Source organism: Peromyscus californicus, unplaced genomic scaffold (assembly GCF_007827085.1).
Source record: "Peromyscus californicus insignis strain IS unplaced genomic scaffold, ASM782708v3 Scaffold_4__1_contigs__length_199733344, whole genome shotgun sequence".
Lineage (NCBI taxonomy): Eukaryota > Metazoa > Chordata > Mammalia > Rodentia > Cricetidae > Peromyscus > Peromyscus californicus.
The window spans coordinates 99532664-99546476 of NW_026294562.1; the positions used below are offsets into that span (position 1 = coordinate 99532664).

Here is a 13813-nt window from a genome sequence, read left to right on the forward strand (position 1 = left end):
AAACTCTCACTCAAAACAAACAAACAAACAAACACACACACTATATATGTATATATGTATAATATATATATATTTTTTTTTCTAGATACCCCATTAATTTCTATTCTTCTAGAAATTCCAGAGCCCCTTTTGAATCTTGCATTCAATATGCCCCAAACTTAACTGCATCTCACAAATGTGCTTATTCACTATTATTTTCTGTTTTGGTTCATTTACTATTATGATATAAATTGCAAATTTCCAAATACAGGAATTTACTGGGTACTAAATTTAATTTTAAACTGCCTGATTCTTGTAACAACTAATTTTCTGTGCAACAGCAGTATTAATACAGTGAAAAGACCATATTGACTCTAGATGTAATCTAGAGTGGTTTGGATTTTAATCTCAATTCATTCCTACTTAGTAAACTTAACCAGATCATTTGATCTCTTTCTCACTGTTCCATCTTCTTCATTTGGCTCCTAAGAATAGAACTTCTGTGGTAGAACTAGTGTCATCGCTGAATGGCATGCATCTAATATAATAACATGTAGCAAATACTATTTCAAACGTTTTATGTCCGTGATGGATAATAACTAGTCCTTCTACACTGCATGCATAGGACACAACTGACCATTTTATGGTGTAATTGGTTCTGAAGAAAAAGCAAAATCAACCCTGTTCAGATATTACAGGCAACTATGCCTAAAAGTCATATCAATCCCAGCTGAGAGGCATAGCTCACTCTGAGCTAAGTTCTAGGCAGTAAATTCTAGGCAATAGATTTGAGACTCCCTCTGGTCATTTCTGATGTCTTTCCTTTGTTCTTTGTGCATCAGAGTTGATGCTAACCTCTTCTGCACCATTTTTCCATCAAGGACTACTTTAATCCATTCTGATTCTGGAGACTGCTACCTCCCAGAATTAACTCTGTTTTTCTGAAGATAATTTTTGGGGACTCAGCTTCCTCTAAGTCAGTGGTTCTCAACCTTCTAATACTGTAACCCTTTAATACAGTTCCTTGTGTTGTGATCCCCCAAACATAAAATTATTTTTATTGCTCCTTCATAATTGTAATTTTGCTACTGTTATGAGTCATAATGTAAATATTTTTGGAGATAGAGGTTTGCCAAAGGGATTGTGACCCATAGGTTGAGAACCTCTGCACTAAGGAGTCATTCAATTCTAAGATTCAGATACTATAAGCCTCCTCACACAATGTTGTGGAAAACTGTCACCATGCATGATAAGCAATGACCTTCTTGAAATCACAGCATATTATAGTTACCTGCAAGACACCTTTACAAGATCAGGCCTGTTAAAATTTCCTTGTGAAGAGAATGGGGATAAGGCCATTGGGACCTCACCTGAGATCAAGACTGAACTCTCCTGACCTAAGGTGCATGTAATTCTGTCCAATTTTATGTGGTCATGGGATGTACTAGAGAATACAGTTAATGGAATACCAATTGAAGAACTATGGAGTTTAGGAGCCATTGCCCATGCTGTGGTGGGAATTTTCAATGTACACCTGTTTGAGAGTCACCCACACTCCTGAAAATAACCCTTCATTAACACATCTGCATGTGAACTCAGTAAACTGATTGTTTCACTTAGCTAAACTTGGTTGAAATCATGTCTTTGGTCCTTGCTGCCTTATCAGTGGTTAATAAACTTTTATTCATTATCTCCCTAGGAAACTAATGTAATACATCAAAAAGCTACTATATAGGTTCAGGAAATATCCCACTCTGTTCATAAGTTCTGGGATGCCAGCCAACAACTTCTGAACACTATTTTAGATCTCCCCCTGTAGTCTAGAAAACTTGGAATGAAACAAAACACTCAGGCAAGTGAATATATTTGAAGGCATATTGTGTCCAGCTAACCCTAGTAGATATTTCTGCATTGTACTTTTTAGTTTGAGTTCATCGTGCATATGAGGTGATTGTGAATGCTTCAGTTATTAAATAGACAACATTTCTAAGGGATAAACACACCAAAATGTAATATATGAGGTTGCCTCATTGAATATTAGAGAGACCAGCACTAGAAGACATGCTACCATAAGGCTAAGTTTCATAGAATCCATAAGCTATAGCAATCCATTATGATCATCCACCCTGCTGCTATAGAAAGGGTACTAGATGAAGTCCCCATCTGCATATTCTTCCTGACTTGATAGTCATTTAGATGACAGTGGATTCAGTTCTCTCAATCATTTATGTGGAATATATCTTATGCCTTAGGTTGGCGAATATAAGATTGTAAAGCCATGGTCACCATTTACAACAGCAGTCTCCAAAAAGCCACTTTCTTCCTGACAGGCTTCCAAGGTCTGGAAGAGCTCCATGGCTGGATCTCCATTCCCTTCTGCTCCATCTACTTGACAGTGATTTTAGGGAACCTTACCATTCTCCATGTCATCCGAACTGATGCCACCCTCCATGAACCCATGTACTATTTCTTGGCCATGCTGGCCCTCACAGACTTGGGCCTTTGCCTCTCCACACTGCCCACTGTGCTGGGAATCTTCTGGTTTGATGCCAGAGAGATTGGCATCCCTGCCTGCTTTACTCAGCTGTTCTTCATCCACACCTTGTCTTTAGTGGAATCATCAGTTCTACTGTCTATGTCCTTTGACCGCTATGTGGCCATTTGCAACCCACTGCGTTATTCTACCATCCTGACACCCAGAAGAATTGTGAAGATGGGGCTGAGCTCAGTACTGAGAAGTGCACTCCTTATTCTCCCATTACCATTCCTCCTTAAGCGCTTCCATTATTGCCGCTCTCATGTGCTAGCCCATGCCTACTGTCTGCATTTGGAGATCATGAAACTGGCCTGCTCTAGCATCATTGTCAACCATATCTATGGACTCTTTGTTGTGGCCTGCACTGTGGGTTTGGACTCCCTGCTCATCTTCCTTTCATATACCCTTATCCTCCATGCTGTACTAGGCAAAGCCTCCCGCCAGGAACGCCTCCGTGCCCTCAACACCTGCATCTCCCATATCTGTGCAGTGCTGCTATTCTACATCCCCATGATTGGCTTATCCCTTGTGCATCGTTTTGGTGAGCATCTTCCCCGCATTGTACACCTTCTGATGTCTTATGTGTATCTGTTGGTACCACCCCTCATGAACCCTATTGTCTACAGCATCAAGACCAAGCAAATACGCCAGCGTATTGTCAAGAAGTTTGAGTTTGTAAAGTCACCTAGGTGTTTTCAGTAGAATTAGAAAAAAAAATTGGCCATATAGGCCACTTTATTATAGTTTCATCTATGTTGTGGGAAAATACCATGATCTCACTTATTAACAAAAATAAAAAATAGTAGGTATATAATTGACAGTCTGTGTAACATTGAGGGAGTTACTTACCTCTCTGACTCTTTAGTTTTCACAATTGAAAGAACATAGAAATAAATATAATACCTTCCTTTCCCATGGGGATGTTGCAAATATTAAATGAGGCAATTCACAGAAATCTCTAACACAGTGCCTGGCAAATATATAATTCTCCATGTATACCAATGTTTATAATGTGAGAAAGTGCAAACTGGCACGTTTCCTCTTTCAATCCTCTCTTGACAGTGAAATTTAATTAGTGGTTCTCTTTTTAATTTATCTTTTTATGTATTTTATTGCCTTATTATCATAACAGTTTTTATTCATTTACACATATCCATACCCACACTCACAGTAATGAATTTTCATGAGGATGCCTCTTATTCATACATGTACAGGCATATACATGGGCATACACATGTGTACATGTGCACACACACAAACACACAAACTCGCACACATAGACACACGTACACCAAGGGAACAGATGTCCTCAAATTTTGAAGAAAGATATCAAATTAAACCAGTATAAGATTTAATAATGGATAATCTTCAGGAGAGGTCATGGAAGCAGGGGGTTATCACTCATGAACTGAGTAAGTACTCAAGGGACTTGACTTCTTCCTTTACCTACTGTAGGTACAACCCAGATGAGAAATTGAAAGATAAAAGTATTGTTGTTCTTTGCAAAATATTCCTATCTTCTGTGTCTACTCAAATCAATGATGCATACATATGCACACAACATGCATGTGCACACACCCATACATACTGTTGCGCACACACATTACTGTTCTTGTTTTTTCTATGTGAGTATGTTTGCTGTTCTCTGATTGTTTGTATTTGGTACTTATTTCACTGTTGCCCAGTTTGTGTGAAACAGTTTGTCTATCATTACATTGTCTATATACATAAACAGCAAACGATGACATTTTATATTGAGACACAGAACAATCATCTTCTATGACTTCCTTTAGAGTCATGAGAACTAAAATGGTTTGGTTCAACCATCTCTTTCTGTCTAGCAGGCTAATTTCAGATACAATGAAGGAAGCTATTTTAAGAGAAACAAAAAGATGTAACATTTCACTATGAGGAGAAAGAAGATAAAACTAGCAACGCTACAAGGTTTACTACATTTACACATGATCAGTTTTAGGTGTTGGCCCTTCACATGTAGAGAAGGCAACAAAAAATAAAACTATGAAAGTAATCATGCTTGCATAACATACATAGGCATGCCTAGCAATAAAGACAAAGGTAGAGCCTAAGCACTTAAAATATATAGATTCCTATGAACATGCATCCTAATGTATTCCACCCTTTGTGTGGTCCAATTGCCTTTTGGTCAATCATCATATGATTACTGCAAATGCCTGATGAATCAGCTTTTCTTTGTCTATGTTGCCTGCTTCTTCAGTTCTTGTGATGGCCTAAGACCATCCAGTGATCACTTCCTACCATTTGAGACATATTCCATGCTCATTGTTATCAGAATTCCAGAGAGAGGACTGCTATGAGTCAGGAGTTGGTGTTGTCCCTTCCTTATCTAAAGTAATGCCTGTCTTGCATGCAAGCACCCATGCCTCTGCCAACACCAATTTCTCATGAACTTAGCAAGCTCTCACCCAACTGTCAACTCCAGTAAAGGCATTGCAATGTCACTGTATGTTTGCTGTGTTTGCCACTCTTATTCCCGCCTCCTTCATTCTTACACAGAGCGGCCTGCAGGACAGACTCTAGTAGCTGCTTTCATATGAATGTGTCTTCTGCCTTAACCTCGATTACTCTTTTTCTTCTTTTTAATAATTCTGGAGATGGAACTAACTCAGCTCTATGTGCATATTATGCACAACCTCTGGCACTGATCTTCATATCTAATCCTTCCTTCTACACTGCTCTTGAAGTATATGGGGACTCTTACTCCTCAAATTAATTTATTATTATTTTCACCATAACTTGTTTTGAATGGCTCTGATTTTTCACTCTCTGTATAAGCTATTAACATTAATATTACCTAAAAATATGCTTGTAATTTTAAAATAGTTGTAATGTTCATCTAATAAAATGTCAAAAAACAATCATTTTTATTGTAATTTTCTCAAATTATTTTTATTTGGTAACATCTACAACCATGAAAGGGATTATTTCCTCTCCAATTATCACATAAGCCTTTTAGAGACAAGAAACAGTAAAATTAACTATTGTAACCAATATTATATATATCTAATAAAAGAGAGCCTAGAACCACACCCAAATCTGCTTTACTTAAAAAGCTGCACTTCTTATAGCTGGGTACTTTAGGCTTAGTGAACTCTAGTTTTTCCACATTGTATTCTATTTTTCTTTACAAAAGCTTCATGGAGTCTTAAAGCTGACAGGAGCTGGGCGGTGGTGGTGCACGCCTTTAATCCCAGCACTCGGGAGGCAGAGGCAGGTGGATCTCTGTGAGTTCGAGGCCAGCCTGGACTACCAAGTGAGTTCCAGGAAAGGCGCAAAGCTACACAGCAAAACCCTGCCTCGAAAAAACCAAAAAGAAAAAAGAAAAAAAAAAGCTGACAGGATAAACTTGTCTGTGATATAAATCATTCTCTATGTTATTTCTAATTAAAATTGTTAAAGGTGAATCAAAGATTAATCACATTTCTTTCTCTCTCTCTCTCTCTATCTCCCTTTCTTTTCTCCTTCCCTCCCACTTCATAATGTGCCATTCAAACTTAGCCAAAATATTTCTAAGACTAGTTTTATTATTCAAGAGCTCAGGTTTAGAGATGTTAAAGAAGTATTATCACAGGAAGTAGAGAATAAAATGCATTATTTTATTGCATACAAAACATTTTTGCTATAAAATGTGTTAAACATGTTAATAAAAGGGTGGCTGGATTGAGGATATATAAGTGCTGTAGGTTAGATCATTTCTAACTTCTAAGAACTGAGACTGTAACTATATTTAGACACAAGGTCATGAAGCAGGTAACTGAGATAAAACAGAGTCAATAAAGTAGAACTAACACCTGATAAGTGATGTACTTATAAGAAGTGATTTTAACACTTAAAAAGAAGGCAGGGCTGTATCTGCACAGGGTAAAATATGTAAGGACCATTGTTTGAAGATGACCCATGCAAACCCAGAAGAGAAGATCAGAATTGTATACATCCTATTCTTGGATTTTGATACCTTTCAGACTGTGGGAAAAACAAACTGCTGCTATAAAGCTCCCTAATCTATAGTATTTAGTTATGTCATCCTTTAATTAATATAGCAGGTTCTTGGGTTTGGAAACAACTCCAAACTAAATGTGAAGCTACTAATTTTTTATAAATATAATTTCATTATTATTTTATAATAAAAGTTTTAAATCAGAATTGGAATAAATCACAAATACAAACATGCACAAAAACACTCAAGTCTTTGTAATGTTCTTCAATGTTAAATTTTCTGATGCACTGTGTTGAGGCTGACATTTGTGTGATCACAAGCATGACAGTCCATTCTAGTCCAGTCCAGATTACCTGGAGGACTGTGATTTGAATAAACACTGCTTCACAACACCCTCCTGCAGATAGTGTGCTTAACCAAAAGTATAGTGGATTGTGGCCACAGAGGAACCATTTACATCCCAAAAATATCAGCTAAATCACCAGATAGGAATAAACTGCAACAGGGCTGGGGACTCAGAAATTTCTTCATATTCACAATTGGTTTAGTAATTACTAAACATTGAAAGGGTATTTGCTTCTCTGTCTATAATGGCTTCTTCATCATCTTTCCCAGAGTCAGAAAATAAAGGATTACTTCTTTATATCCCTGTATCATCATATCAAAATAATGGTTTCGTTTGCTTGGATTTGATACCCAAGATTGGATCCAGGCCCTCATAAAAGTTAAACATGAATTCTATGACTGAGATACCACCTCCAACTTCTTTTCAGTTTTGAGATAATCACCTTATTGCACAATATCTCACCAGAACTCATGTCTACTCCCACACAATAGTTTGATCTCACTAGCTAGCCTTTCCCCATCTAATTCAACATAACACTCATCAGCCTCTGGAGATTACTATGCTCTCATCACTGCCAAGACCAAGTTTTCAGATTCTGTGTAGGAGTTCTTTCAGGTGGTATTGGTCTCTCTGGGCTACCTCACTAAAAGAAGTGATTGTATTTATTTATGTATTTTGAAAATTTCATACATGAGTACTATATTTACATCATTTCTATCCCTCACTCTCCTACCTCCAACTCCTCCCATATAACCCCTCACTCCTTCCCAAGTTTGTGACCTCTTTTTCTGACTGTATTATCAATTTTATTATAGTATATATTGTGTTATTTTGTTATTTTACTACACACACATACCCTACTAAGTCAATTCAATGTTGTTCATATGTATATGTGTTTAGGGCTGAACACTTATAGTTGGATAATTTATCAAGTTGATCATACATGGAGAAAACTTTCTCCCTCCCCCAGAAGTAATTGATTTCCTCCTGCAGTTCTCCTTCTAAGGGTGGGACTTTGTGGACTATCCCCATACACATTGGCATGTCAATTCATGTGGTTAGTAGTCAGCTCTTTTTTAGGCCACCATACCATTGATGTTTCATGGGTTCCACATCCCTGACAGGTCTAGAAGACACAATCTAGCAAAAAGCATCCTTTACCTCTTGGAAATGTTCTATCCTTGTTTTCCTCAATGTCTCTGAGCCTTAGGTGTAGGGGTCATGTATCAGTTGGGGCTAGACACTTCATAGTCATTTACTCTTGCATTTTGACCAGTTATAGATCTCTGTAGTCACCTCCAACTGCTTCAAAAGAAGTTCCTTTGATGAGAGGTGAGGGCCACATTTATATATAGGTATAAGGATATATATTTAGAATACAGTTAGAAGCTGTATTTATTTGGGAAAACAGCAGTAGCAGGTTCTCTTCAAGGGTCTATGATCTCTCCAGGCATGGATAGTTGGCTAGCTTTACAGTACCAGGCATGAGTACTATAGTACTGATCAGACCCTTATTCCAACTAGACAGTTATTGGTTAGTCCCAGGATATGATAATCACTAGTGCACCATTCTGAGTATCTTCTGGGAGTGGTCATTGTTGTGCTTTATAGGCTTTACCACTGAACAAGACTATTGATTACTTTTTTCCTTTGACAGCTTATATAGTGTCTTCTCATACATGAGAGCTAGCCCTCAAGGAAGAGTCTTCCAGTTCAATGCAAGCTCAATTCCTCCAAGTCCTATGTTCAATGTTGGTGGTATCTTCAGCAATAGGGACTTACTGACACATTCTAGGAGGCAATATTGTTTGGGGTTCCTTGCAACCCTCTGACCAACTACTAGAGGGAGGTTTTCCATTTTTAGCACTGGGTATTGTTAGTTTATGGCTCTTGGATGAAACATTATTACCCTGTATGGAATAGCTTCAATTTTATATATTTAATATAATTTTAAATAATCTTGTAAAATAGTTTCTTCCTTTTCAAATATCCTTAATGTTACTTATCTCTGCTGCCTCACTCTCCTTCTGTGTTACTCTGCACCATCTTCAGTTAAGTCCCTCTCCTATTTTCCCCTCCCCCCTTTATAGCAAATCTTTCATTTACAAATATATGTGATTATCTGTTCTTAGCATTCATATTGCCATGTTTAATGTACTCAAATGGTAGTGTGCCCTATAATACATAAAATATTACCAACATCACCTACTCTGCTTTGTTGGAGTTGTGGAGAATGTGTAAAACTTTCTCCATATCCTTCAGGTTGGGTCCAAGTGCCTGGCACACACTGAGATGCTCATCTCACAAGAGCTCACTACTCTCTTTTCTTTCCCTTCCCAAGTCTGAGCTAATGAGGCCCAAGAGCCCAGTCTCAGAGGGGAGATGATTAAAAGCAATTGGAAATGTCTCACTGGCACCTTAGTTACTTAAAATCAGTGATTTCTATATCTATTCTCCAGTCTCTCTCTAAGCTCATGGCCTCTAGCTTCAGCTTCGTTCTTCCTTGCCTGAGGTCTGCAGCCTCTGGATTGAACCTTGGTGTGTGATGAGTCAGTTCAATAGACCATTGTTTCATGTTCAGTTGTAGCACTAAGAAATCCTGGAAGACTCACCCTGGCTTTGGAGAGGCAGAAAAGGGACCTTGACTTTGACCACAAAACATTAACAAGGATGTCTCCTGAAGATGACAGTTGCTGCAGCAGGTCTTCCTGACTGTGTGGAATCCCAGGTCTGATCTCAGAGCTAGCTCAGAGAGCAAATTACAGCTTCCTCATAACTGTCCACTTCCCAGTGTCCTGCCCAGGAAGTTGCCTTTTATATGGAAATAGCAGAAATACTGATGAGAAGTGGACAGACAAGTTGAGACAGTAAAACTGAAGTGCTGAAATGAGATGGACTAGCTATTCTGAGTTCAGCATCCACCACTTCATCTACAAACAAGATTAACACACCTGAGGGAACTCTCTAAGAAAGAAAAACTCAGGTGTCTAGGAAACTAACTGACTTCCTGGAAGAAAATCTTTTCTGTAAGATGAAATGATTACTGCCTGAGCCACCACAGAATTAGCAATAATAGATACCATCAAAGTTGCTAAATTTCATTCAGAAAGAGATCTCCGAGCAGAAAAACTATAGAAAAGATCATGACTTAAATCTATCCCCACTCCCAACCTTACTTATAACAACTATTTTAGTAATAACGAAGAGCAATAAAACTTCCCTCAGATGGAAAAAGTACACTCTGACAGTTGTTCCATTGACTCTTAATAGTTATCTTACTAAAGCCTCAATCCTTGCCAAACCCCAAGCCAGCTAAAAGATGTTCATTCTAAAGTTAATGTATCTTGGCTTCATTTTCTGGGTTTATTTTATCTCTATTTCCCCTACTCCAACCTATCCTTACTATGTTTGCTGATTTCTATTCAGTGCTACCCTCTCACAATGAAAAGGACAATTTCCAATTCCAAAGTGTATCTGACTTGAGCTTTTAACAAATAGAAGGTAGGAATGAAAAACCTGATATATCTCTATGTCCTTTGTTATTTAGCCTCCAGACACTCCACGCTGCTAAGTGTCTGCCTGGATATGTTCACTGGCCAATTTTTTTTTCAGTTTTCACTATGAACATTTTAGTTCTGAAGATTTAAGTTTGAATTAAAGCTCCATTGTTTTTCTGGGTGAATACTTGATGTAGGAGTTGATATGATCATAATACATATGTGATTTTCAAAAAATCAATGGCTTAAAAATTCTAAATGAAGAAAACTTGTAACTAAAAAAAGAAAACCAAACAATATAGATTTTTGATGTTTAAATGGAATAGCATGAAGAAGAAAAAATATAATTCCTGATGAACATCTAATTTTTGCCAGTAACAGTCTACAAATAATCCTATTGGAATCTTATAAAGTTTTGCATGTTAGTGTTGTTGCCTTAATTTGCAAAAGTAGGAATAGTCTTCAAGGCTTTAAGTCAATCCCTACTCCTCCTCCAACTCCAAATTTCTCTAGCCACGTCCTTCTCCCAACCTCTTGATTTTTTTATCATAGTTTATTGAGTCTAATCAATGCTGTCTTTGTATGCATAAATGTAGAGCCATCTGTTGGAGCATGGACCACCTAACAGGAGCCATTTCCCTGAAGAAAAATGACTCACCCTACCTCGACAGTCTTTACCTGACAAAGCTTTGAATATTGAATGTTTATTGTCCCTGACAAGTAAGTTTATATAGCAACTATTCTGGGTTAAATTTGATGAATAATGTAAACTAATTATGGAGCAGAAAAGTTTGGAGAACTCAGCAAGGGCCCCCAAACTGATACCTCCAGCAGCAAGTTCTTAAATTTATTAAGGAATCAATATTTTTAAAGGTTTATTAGGCCTTTTGTTTTATGCTAACTGCTGCTGTTTGTCATTAAATTATCATTATGTGACAGAAAGTGTGGCAGCTATTCAAGAACCTACGCTCAAAGAGAAAGTGTTGTTACATTCCATTTTGACTATCTCTGTAGTCTCAGAAATCATTGTAACTTTCTTCAAGTTATTAATCATTAACCAAGCAAAAATTAACTTTCAACCATGAAAGGAAAATATATTTATCACTTGTCATATTTTACAGAGGTGAATAAAGCAAAGCCCACCCTGCCTAAGCTCATATTTTATCAATATTAGGAATGGGGCATCATTGCAGTAGAAGTCAAGGAACCAACTGGCATGTGGTTATTTTTCTATCTATAGAAAGATAGAGCCTACCAGCATCATTGGATTTTATTCTATAGACTTTCAAATACTCAGTGTGTAAGAGGGGACGAAGTCATATCCTAACACTTAGGTTCACATCACTCAAATTCCTGGACCTCTAGTGAATCTGCTGCTGATTGAGTGAAGGACTTTGGTTTCACACTGTAGAAATCAGGTATAGTCTGGCAAACCACTGCGACACACCCTCCAGGTCTATCTAGAATCCTGTGAACTGGGCATGATCTATGAGCTAGAACTGATGAGACTTCCATGTCTGCAAGATTAGAGAGCAGAAGTAAGTGAAGGACTGTAAGTATCATAACCTTTATACAATGGTTAAAATTGCCACAGAAAAGACAGGGAAGTAAGAAAATCAAAGTACAGGAAAGGAAACACAGTAGCATAAATAAAGGAAACAGAAGATGAAAGAAAAGAAGCGGGAACCTTAGTAGAAGATCTGATAGAAAAGGTATGTGAGGAGTTTTGACTAATGATACATTCATAAGATGTAGGCTCAACAGAGTTGTGAAGAAGAAAACATCACTTATTCTAGAAGAGCAAACAGAGAAATTCCTAGAAGCCAAGGAGGTGAGCTGCTGCAAAAGACCCTCCTCCCAAAAAGTCATGGTCGTCATGGTGAAACGCTACAAAGCATAATAAAAATCCCAAAGGCATAGTGCCACGTCCTGAAGGGCCAGATACTCAAGAGCTTGAGGCAGGAGGATTGCTTCAACTCAAGAACCAAACTAGTCTGGGAACATAGCAATGTCATAATTCAAAAATTAAAAATCCATGGGTTAAAAGAGCTGGTCTGGAAGCCAGAGCAGAGAGAAAGGGGAGAGGAGTTTCATCAACACAAAAACTTCTCTACTTCAGCTCTCAGAAGTTGCACAGGTTAATAACAAGTCTCTTTACTATTGTGTCTTTGTTACTCATTGAAACTGTGACTGCAAATATTTTCTTCAAAAAGGTATTGATAAACCAGCAAGATGCTTCAGGCTTGTAATTTCAATATTGGGGAGAATGGGCAGGAAGATGGAGAGTTCAAGGTCATCATCAGCTACATAGCAAGTTTGAGGTCAGCCTGGTACACAGGAGACTCTGCCTTAATAAAAAGAGGGAACCAGAAAAAGATAGAAATAATCTCTTGAGGAAACTATACAGTTCTAGGATTATATGGTTCTAATCTTTTTGGTTTTGAATTTCAATTTTGCCAGTTTCAATCCATCACTGACATTTCTCCAATTCATTTCAGGATTTTGGACAGAGTCCAGCTCATTCATTCTCTCCATTTACAATGACACCAGGGCCCCTAGGAAATGGCAGCATGTCCTCTACCTTCTTGCTGAGTGGCATCCCTGGGCTGGAGCACATGCACATCTGGATCTCCCTCCCACTGTGCCTCATGTATCTGGTTTCCATCTTGGGCAACTGTACAATTCTTTTTATCATTAAGACAGAGCCCTCCCTCCATGAGCCTATGTACCTCTTCCTGTCCATGCTGGCTCTGACTGACCTGGGTCTGTCTCTTTGCACCCTCCCTACAGTGTTGGGCATCTTTTGGGTAGGAGCACGAGACATTGGTCATGATGCTTGCTTTACCCAGCTCTTTTTCATCCACTGTTTGTCCTTCTTAGAATCCTCTGTGCTTCTCTCTATGGCCTTTGATCGTTTTGTGGCCATCTGTCGTCCTTTGCACTATGCTTCCATTCTCACTCACACAGTGATTGGCAGAATAGGCCTGGCCTCTTTGGGCCGTAGTGTTGCACTCATTTTCCCACTGCCTTTTATGCTCAAACGATTTCCTTATTGTGGCTCCCTAGTCCTCTCACATTCCTATTGTCTGCACCAAGAAGTGATGAAATTGGCCTGTGCAGACATCAAGGCCAACAGCATCTATGGCATGTTTGTCATTGTTTCCACAGTGGGGGTGGACTCCCTGCTCATCCTTTTCTCCTATGCACTCATCCTGCGCACTGTGTTGTCCATTGCCTCCCGGGCTGAGAGACTCAAAGCTCTCAACACATGTGTTTCACACATCTGTGCTGTGCTTCTGTTCTATACTCCTATGATTGGCTTGTCTGTAATCCACCGTTTTGGGAAGCAGGCACCCCATCTGGTGCAAGTGGTCATGGGCTTTGTGTACCTTCTTTTCCCTCCTGTGATGAACCCCATTGTCTACAGTGTGAAGACCAAACAGATCCGAGATAGGGTAACTCATGCCTTATGTAACTAG

The 13813-nt window shown here is 38.4% G+C and overlaps 2 protein-coding genes across 2 annotated transcripts; both read left to right on the top strand.

Annotated features, from left to right (window-relative positions):
- The first annotated feature begins 2257 nt into the window (after positions 1-2257).
- On the top strand, positions 2258-3217 carry LOC128123903 (olfactory receptor 51G1). The gene has a single exon (XM_052760180.1). The coding sequence runs from the start codon at positions 2258-2260 to the stop codon at positions 3215-3217; it is 960 nt and encodes a 319-aa protein (XP_052616140.1).
- A 9657-nt stretch (positions 3218-12874) lies between these two features.
- On the top strand, positions 12875-13813 carry LOC128094143 (olfactory receptor 51G2). Its single transcript, XM_052712275.1, has one exon. It carries the CDS (start codon positions 12875-12877, stop codon positions 13811-13813), a length of 939 nt encoding a protein of 312 aa, XP_052568235.1.

Coding starts and splice junctions, on each gene's coding strand:
- LOC128094143 (XM_052712275.1), top strand. CDS start 12,875: ATGACACCAGGGCCCCTAGGAAATGGCAGCATGTCCTCTACCTTCTTG.
- LOC128123903 (XM_052760180.1), top strand. CDS start 2,258: ATGGTCACCATTTACAACAGCAGTCTCCAAAAAGCCACTTTCTTCCTG.